The 9,181-nt window shown below is 33.7% G+C and overlaps 1 protein-coding gene across 1 annotated transcript in view; it reads right to left on the bottom strand.

Annotated features, from left to right (window-relative positions):
* Positions 1-8,566: 8,566 nt before the first annotated feature.
* LOC110018721 (protein MIZU-KUSSEI 1-like) overlaps positions 8,567-9,181 on the bottom strand; it is a 1,214-nt gene continuing 599 nt past the window's right edge. Inside the window, exon 1 of the mRNA XM_020716132.1 lies at positions 8,567-9,181. This exon is cut by the window's right edge and continues 599 nt beyond it. Within this exon, the coding sequence (XP_020571791.1) occupies positions 8,888-9,181 (294 nt within the window). The 3' untranslated portion in view covers positions 8,567-8,887.

Raw genomic sequence — 9,181 nt, forward strand, 5'->3', positions numbered from 1 at the left:
ACTCCTATTTGACACAACACAATTTGCATACTTCCACAACATAATTCCTATACTTATTACGGATTCATGAAAAAGAGAAAGATATTTTCATAATTTGTGCTTTTCTTTTACATAAACTCAAGTTATTTAGAAGTTGTTACTGTTTTGTTAAAACATCAAAAATACCAAAAATATTTGAATTTTAATTACTGTGAAATTATCTATAGTTTAAGTAATTGCCTTTTTAGAATAGAAAGTTTGTTGTTCAATAGTGCATATTGTATATTTTTCCTGTGGGTTCGATATGCAGGACTTAATCAAAAAGTCATATAATGCTTGATAACGATATGTATACTTGCATAGTATCCCAATATATATAAAAATTAAAGAGTTAAATTCTTATTTTCTTCATGATCAAGTTTTTGGTTCTGTAGCAAATTAAGGAAATATAAGTGAAAATTATAGTTAAAGTCATTGTTATACTGTTGCATATAAAGGTCCAATTATCAAGTTTTTGGCAAAGTTTTTGGCGTCGTTACCGGGGATTAAAATCTTCAAGTAGTGGTGTCAACTTCATAAATCCTTACACATATAAAATATCGGAATCAAGTTTTTGGCGCCGTTACCGGAGAAAATTTCAAAAATTGATTTAAAAGCAAATTTCTATTTTAGGAAAGTCTTATTTAAACTTTAAAAAAAAAGTTATAGTATTTTAGTTTGTGTGTTTTATTTTATTTCATGTTTGTGCAGGTTTTGAAGGACTAGTGCCCTACGATTCTGAATTAGAAAGAACTGTTAAGAAAATCAAAAACCCCAAAAAAATTAAAAATCTTGAAAAATCTAAAAAAAATATAGAAATGCAAGCCAAAACAATCAAAATGTTGAAATTCAACAAAAATTTAGACCATTAAGAGATTATGCTAACCCTACAGTAGATGAACTTCATTGTAGTATTCAATAACCTACTGTAGTAGCTAATTAGCTAATTCATTTGAGCTTAAAGCTTAAATCTGCTATTATCCAAATGGTATCAAATAATCAGTTTGAGGGATCCCCAACTAAAGATCCAAAGTTAAATCTTGTTATTTTTTTAGAATTGTTCACTACATTTAAATATGATGGTGTATCAGATGATGCCATAAAATTTAAGTTATTTCCTTTCTCACTGAGGGATAAAGCTAAGATGTGGTTGAATTCATTAGCACCTGGATCTATCAGAACTTGGGGTGATTTAGCACAAAAATTCCTTTCTAAATATTGTCCGCCATGAAAAACTGGAAAACTTAGAATTGATATTACATCTTTTAATCAGTTTAAAGGGGAATCTATTTATGAAGCATGGGAGAGATTTAAAGAACTCTTAAGAAAGTGTCCACATCACTAAGAATGTGTCCACACCATGATACCAGTTTGATTAATAATTCAAACTTTTTTATAATGGATTAGTTGGATCTCTTAGATCTACTATCGATACCGTTGTTGATGGTTCATTGATGTCGAAACCATTTCATGACGTTTATGCTTTAATTGAAGAAATGGATGCCAATAATTTTTAATGGCCTTCTGAGAGGGTAAATCTAAAGAAAGTAGCCAATATTCATGAATCTGATGCATTTACTATGTTAGCAAATAGAGTTGTTGCAATTTCAAGGAAGTTAGACCAATTTGGAATGAATTTTTTTCAACCAATCTCCATGATCGAAGAGAATTCATTAAGCTAAATGGTAGATTCTCAAGCATCATTAGAAATTTTGAATGCGATAAATAACAAGCAGAATAACCCATATTCAAATTATTATAACCCAGGTTGGAAGAACCATCCCAACTTTAATTGGAATAATACTACGGTGGTAATAATCAGCAATGGGGGAACAATCACGTAAACTCATTGGGAAACTAGAACAACCAAGGAAATAATAATTATAGATCTACTTATCCTCCAATTTTCAACAGTAATACACAATTTAAGCAATATTCCACAATTTAAAGAGAAGAAGTTGTCTATAGAAGAAGTGGTGTTATAAATGGGAAATCAGTTATAAAGTCAAGGAGATACAATTAGAAATATTGAGCACCGGCTTGGACAAATTGCAAATTCATTAAGTAATAGATCCTAAGGAACACTTCCTAGTAATACTAAAACCAATCTGAAAGACCAGACTAAAGAGCAGTAAAAGCCATTCAACTTAGAAGAGGAAGAGAGTTGGAAGATAAGGTTCAAAAAGAAACTGAAGTAGAGAGAGAAGAAATTGAAGAATCAAAAGAGGACGTTCCAAATGATTCTGAAAGACCTATTTCTCCACATAAAGTTAACTTAGAAAAACCACCACCTCCATTTCCTCAGAGACTTCATTAACAGAAGTTGGATAAGCAATTTTCAAAATTTCTGGAGATTTTTAAGAAGCTTACAATTAATATTTCATTTTCTGAAGCTTTAGAATAAATGTCAAGCTATGTAAAGTTTATGAAGGATATTCTCAACAGAAAAAGGAAGTTTGAATATTAGCCAGAGCACAACAAGTTTTGCATAGTTTGACATTTATTCTAAGATTCTTACTAAAAAATTTTCAGCCAGGGCAACAAGTTTTGCTATATAATACAAGGTTAAGATTATTTCCATGCAAACTTAAGTCCAGGTGCATGGGCCCATTTGTTGTGATGAAAGTTTATCCTTATAGAGCTATGGATATTAAAGATCCTAAAGCTGATAAAGTGTTTATAGTGAATGGTCATAGATTGAAACCTTATTTTATAGAGAATCAGCATAAATTTAATGATCGAATGATGTTGGGTCAACCAGAATAAGCACTGGTTATGTCAGGCTAATGACGTAAAACCATGCGCTTTGTGGGAGGCAACAAATAGTTATCGGTGTGTTTTTGCTTTGATTATTGTTTGTGTGAGATTAAGAAATTTGGGGTAGTATTTTTTAGACTATTTCATGTTAGAAATGATTTTAAGAATTTATTTTCTAGACATGCTAGAAAGAGAATTTGGACGTTAAGTTGACTGGTGCGAAATTGAGCATTGCTTAAGCGCGAAAGTTAAAAAAAGCATGTGCAAAATTTTGATTCTAGAATCTTTAACCACCAATTGGTTTATAAAAATGTGTCAAGGTAGTTCCAAGACGTGCCTAGAAGTTATTGGAAGGATTTACGCTTATAAATAGAAGGGTTTTGTAAAGTAATTTCACCCCAGATCATTTTTAGCCCTAAAAGTCTAAGAGAGAGAGATTTTGAGAAGATGTCTTCATCGAAGATGGATTTGAAGAAGAAGGAAGAGACCATGAGGAATAAATTCATTAGTCAAAGTGCAAAAGAGATGTATAATGGTTTCTTAGTTGTTAGTATTGAAGGAATATCAAAAACGATCAACAAAATTGAGACTATCATGGCTTTACTAGAGACCAAGGTAATTGAGATTCACGCACATCTTGAGCATACTGGATGGTAATTAAAAATGCAATTTTGTCAAACTAATTATATAGAGGAACCTGATAAAGAAATGTATCTTAAACATAAGTGGATTGAAGAAGACAGTATCAGAGCTCGTCACCACCGTCCGTTTTATCAACTTTATATTCTGATTGCCCCAGGAGAGACTAATGAAAGACCGGAGTTGTTCCCACCAAATGAAGAGTGGAATTAAGTTCTATGTTTGAGTTTGTTTATTTGGAGTCATTATGTTTATGTGTTAGTGTTTATTTTTAGTGTTTATGACTTATAGTTTTTATGTGTTTAATTGTGAATGTTTGTTAAGTGTTCGTGCTTAGTTAGATTTTCTCATCCTAGACTATTTGGAGTGAGAATTAAGTGTTATATGTACTTGTAATTTTTTGTGAATTAATATATGCGTTTGTTTGTGTGAAAATTAGTGTTATTTTTAGCCTCAAATTTAACGGAGTTATATAGAGAATTTTGAGAGAGAGAGGAGAGTTTAAGGAGATGAAAATAGTAATTTAAGTGTTATGAGACCATTTAGGGGTGGTATACTTAGGCAAATAGTGCATTTTTACTTAAATTTAAAAATCTAAAAAAATGTGTACTAAAATCGTGCACTGGCGCCTAAGCGCCTATTTTTCTCAGAACTTTTTATCTGTGCTTAAGCGCTGGTTCACGAAAACCGATTCGCGGATGGTTAAAAGTGAAAATTAAACCCAATAATTGCCATTTTCACCCTTGATGTCATCTTCTTCCTCTCGAGTTCACGATTTAGAGAGCTAGGGCAAGCCATTAAGTGGAGATTTCTTGGTGGAATTGAGCAAATTTTGCTAGATTCAGATTTCTAAAGGTATGAGCATTACTTTTATGTAAAAATTTTGGATTTTCACCATGTATTTTGAGTACATTTGAAAAAACACAAAAATCACTATTCATGGTGAAAAATAAGGAAAAATCTAAGGAAATTGCATAAAAAGTGTAGTTTATACTTATAGGAGTTGAGTTTAGTGTATTAGACTTGATTTTTGAAGTTATTATGGAATTTTATGAAATTTGTAGAATATGGAATTTATTATGGAATTTTATGAAATTTGTAGAATGGCACCAAGAATGAAGAGCAGCAAAGGAAAAGGCCACATTGATTCGAGCAAATTTGTGAGTTTGAAGCTCAAGATAGGTACAGTGATGCTCTGCAATCACGAAAACTTATCCAGGAGTGATGTTTCAAAAATCCAGGTGGATCCGTAAAAGATTTGATCGTTCACCGAAAATTCGATAATGGGAACGATTATGCTATTTTTCTGTTGTGGAACTTATTTCTATAGTTTGGGAGTTTTATGCAAACCTCCCTGAAGCTGAAGAGGATCGAGTCATGGTTTGAGGAAAATTAGTACCTTTTTCACCAGAGGTAATCAATATATTTGCCACCTGAGACTTTTTATTTTTATGCGAACTATAGTCCGATTGAGACGGAGCTATATGAGATTATTTTCTATTTGACTGTTGGAAGAAGACTCTGAAATATCACAAATGAGAGGAGAGTCAACTTTACCACGTCAAAGTTAAGTGCACCTTCAAAAGCATGGCACTATTTTATTTCAGCCCATCTATTACCTACAAATCATCTCAGTGAAGTTACCAGAGAGAGAGCGATGTTAAACTATTGTATCCAAGAAGGAAAGCTCATCAACATTGGAGCTTTGATTTATTAGACTATCCTAAATAGGAAAAACTAGACCTCAACCAAAAATGAGGTCAACATAATGATTTGCTCCATTTCATATGACTAGAAGCTCTCACCAAGAAGCAGTTGTACAACTGCCTAGCTCTTCTCACCGACTGAAAGAAAGGGAGCTTCACCCTCACGCAGTTGAGCCTGGATCTCTGCGATCACATGAATTGGTTTTTGAGTCGGTCGTTCATGCATCGATATCGGGACAAGGATTGCTACACTAGTGTCGCGTACATGGGTCATGCTTCCCATCTCACGATGGAGTGGCATCAAGTTGGACGAACCAACCGCTTCCTCTGGTCCCTCCACCCTTAGATTTTATAGGCCACCAATTTGAACTTTTTTTTCTCTCTCTAGTATGCTCCCTCCTTCCAGTCTCTTTGTGTCGACCAGGCAGACTCCTCCATACGACCACTTTGTTATTACTGGCAAACCTTCTCCCTCCAGCCTCTTTGCTATTGTCGGTCGGCTCGCATCCCCCAGTTTCCTCTTTACTACAAGCCAACTACTTTCTGGTTTCCTTTTTCCCCTTACATTGTTAGGAGGGCGGAATTTTTCAGTTGAAAGTTTGAAGGCCTTCAGCATGGCCATCTTATTAGCAAATGACTTCTTACTATTCGTCATAACTCTCTATTGTTAAAAGACGACTGAAGGATAGGAAATTTAGAACGAGTGACGGAGAAGTGCTGATTAAGCCCTATGTATAGGGACTGTGGGCACAAAATCTAAGAAGTTTAATTATTAAAAGTACTTATTACGTAATGAATAAGTTTATTTTTGCATTGAATTCACCTAATCTAGTTCCAGTTGTTGCTTTCAAGAAATAAGTGAATAGTGAAACTAAATATTTATATAAAAATATGAACACACAAATCTAGAGAAAATTCAGCAGGTCTCACTTATGAACATGAAAGGATAGTGTAGCGGAGAAGTCAAAAGACAGAAACACCACGCAGCTTTCCTTCAGTCCAAACTTTAAGCCGATCGAACAAATGAATAAAAGGAACCTAATCTGATGACAGTCGTTCATGACTACCTCCCTCAGTCGATTATAGAATTCTTCACAAAGATAGTCAAAGGGCACTCTGTAGAACAACTTTTTGATTCTATGAGAAGGTCCCTTGTCTAAAGAGAGCCGTCTGTCAGATTACAGTTATGCACCCTCTAGATGACGACCCAAGTCATTATAACGACATAAGGGTCTTTACTCAGGATTCCATTGAGAAGCACACTAATGTGCTTTTAGCTGACCGAATGTATGTTTGTCGACCAATGGTTTTCAACCGACTCAATGACAAGATTAATAGTTACAAATGTAAAAAGGTGTCATAATAAATAAGGCTGTCAAAACGACTCGTTGTTCGTGAACAACTCGTGTTCAGCTCGTTAAGAAGCTCGTGTTCGACTCATTCCCTAAGTTAATGAGCGAACACAAACAAAGATTTGTTCATTCGTGTTTGGCTCGTTTAGCTCGAAATACTACTCATCAATTATATACATATATATATATATATATATATTTATTTATTTATTTATTTTTATATTGATGAGTAATATATTTTCAAAAGTTAAATGGCTAGAAGACTACAAAGATTTACAATCAATTAAAAGTATTAATTAAGAAAATAGAATAAAAATTATTAAATTAGATTCAAATGATGTTTTAATATAAACAATAATTTTAAATCTTGCCCCAACCCTTAAAATATTATTGCTACGTGATCAGGGATGTCAAAACGACTCTTTGTTCGACTTTTTCTACGTGAACGGCTCGTGTTCGGCTCGCTAAGCAAACGAGCGAACACAAACACATTTTTTGAGCTCGAAATATAAACAAGCCGAGCACAAGTTGTGCCTGGGCTCGCTCGTGTTCGGCTCGTTTACACCCCTGATAAATTGTAATATTCATATTAATGCCTGGGCTCGCTCGTGTTCGGCTCGTTTACACCCCTGATAATTTGTAATATTCATATTAAAATAGGAGCAAATATGAAATTTTATAATAAATAGAGGGTCATTTCTCCAATAAAAGACTACTAAATTTAATTTGCCAAAACTTCCATTGAATGCTCTATAACTTGGGCTCGATCAACAAGTCATATTTGAATTTAACAAATGATAGTTGCAAGGTTGTGAAAATCAAATCAGACATCGAACTAGAAGAATAAGAGGTTCAATGTTCAAATTGTTCAACCAAATGTTGAATGGATTGCATGATAAATATTTAAAATTTATTATTATAAATTTGATAATATATAATGATATAGTAAAATAATTTTATCAGTTAAACTAAAAATGTTTTATTTTAAGACAAAAGATTTGAAACAAATATTGATATGACATTTTCTCTATTGCATTATTTTTAATTTAAGGTGCACTCACATCCATACAACAAAATTCTTAAGTATTCATATGTCTAACACCTAAACTTTTTATACCAACCAAATCTAGAAAATCTCATCTAAAATATCACCTTTTGAGCTTTCAATTAGTGAAATATATTTTGTATGCATAAGTAAGATGTTATGTGCGAACATTGAAGCTTTAGCGTTAGATATGTTGTAAACACATAAGAATTGTGGTGCATGTAAATAATTTTTTCTTAATTTCTGGAGAAAATGATGGTAAGCATGTATATTTCTAATAATCATCAATTATTAATTAGCATAATTAAAACAGATATTTAAATTAAATTAATGATTAATTTTTATCTTAATAATAAAATAATATAATTTATATTTTTTTTATACACACAAATATAATAAACGATTTTGGGAGTTTATCTTTTAGAGGCCGGATTTCTAGCATTTTACTAAATCCAAATGACTTGTAATCTAATCGGTTCACATACAGCACCGATATATAGGCTGGCACCTAAAGCCCAACGTTATAGGGAACAGGGGCATCCCAGCCCCACGTTGGCGCCCATCCATCGTCGCTGCAAATAGTGGCTGCGGTGAGTGGAAGAAAACGCCAGCTCTAACGGTAGAGAAATAAAGACCAAATCCTCCCGAGAACAACTGAGTTGACATCAATCAATGCCTTCTTTTTCTATCAATATTAATTATAAAAAATGAAAGATTATTTAAGTATTATGTGATGTTATTCAATTAATTTAAGTGTTAATAAAATATTTTTTCGTGTTATTCAACATATTAACACAGCCACATATTTTTCGTATTATTTTAATTTTCAGTATGTTATTAGAATAACAAAGCCGAGTAAATATTTTAATAACATTTCATTTTTCAATATTTCTATATCACAGTAACTATTGCAATCCAAACAAAACTTTACGTTTGGAGTCCTGATGTAATATTTTTTCACGAAAATGCTATGAAAACAGCTGACAAGAACAAATAAAAGCTAAAAAACCGACTGTTTCAACATCAATACATCTTCAAAATATCTCCGATTCATGACTTTAGGTGTTATTATTATTAACGAGTCTTGGTTAGATCTCATGAATGATCACCCAAAAACATTCAAAATAGCAGAAACATTATTTCATATTTGTTCACGAATGAAAATTCAAACAACATGAAGTTTCACAACCCGCCCCAACATTCAAGCAAAAAAATTTCCAATCAAACCTCCCTCCTTGATAGCTTAATTTATCACCCCCAAATATATATAATTGCCTCCCAAAAGAAGCTAAATTTCCAACCGAACATATATATAAAAGCAAGCAAGCTATTTATTTGCCCGGTACGGATTAATTAATTTGTCTTCAATCTCAGGCTCTGAGCAAGTAAATGCTCAGCTCCGGCCCAGCGTTGCCATCAGGATTCATCATATAGAACGCCTCAGAGTCCCTCGACCCCACCACCCTCTCAAACCTCCCTCTCATATACATCATATCTCCCTCCCCCTCCCCGCCGTTCCCCGCCGTCTCCTTCGCCGCCGGTAGCACTCCGGCGCCCATCGAAACCATCTCCACAGCTCGCAGCACGCGCCAATCCGCCGCCCCGCACTCCCTCCGCACCGCGTACCCGCACTTCTTCCCGTTGCAATACGCTCGCCACGTCCC

Source organism: Phalaenopsis equestris, unplaced genomic scaffold (assembly GCF_001263595.1).
Source record: "Phalaenopsis equestris unplaced genomic scaffold, ASM126359v1 Scaffold000032, whole genome shotgun sequence".
Taxonomy (NCBI): Eukaryota; Viridiplantae; Streptophyta; class Magnoliopsida; order Asparagales; family Orchidaceae; genus Phalaenopsis; species Phalaenopsis equestris.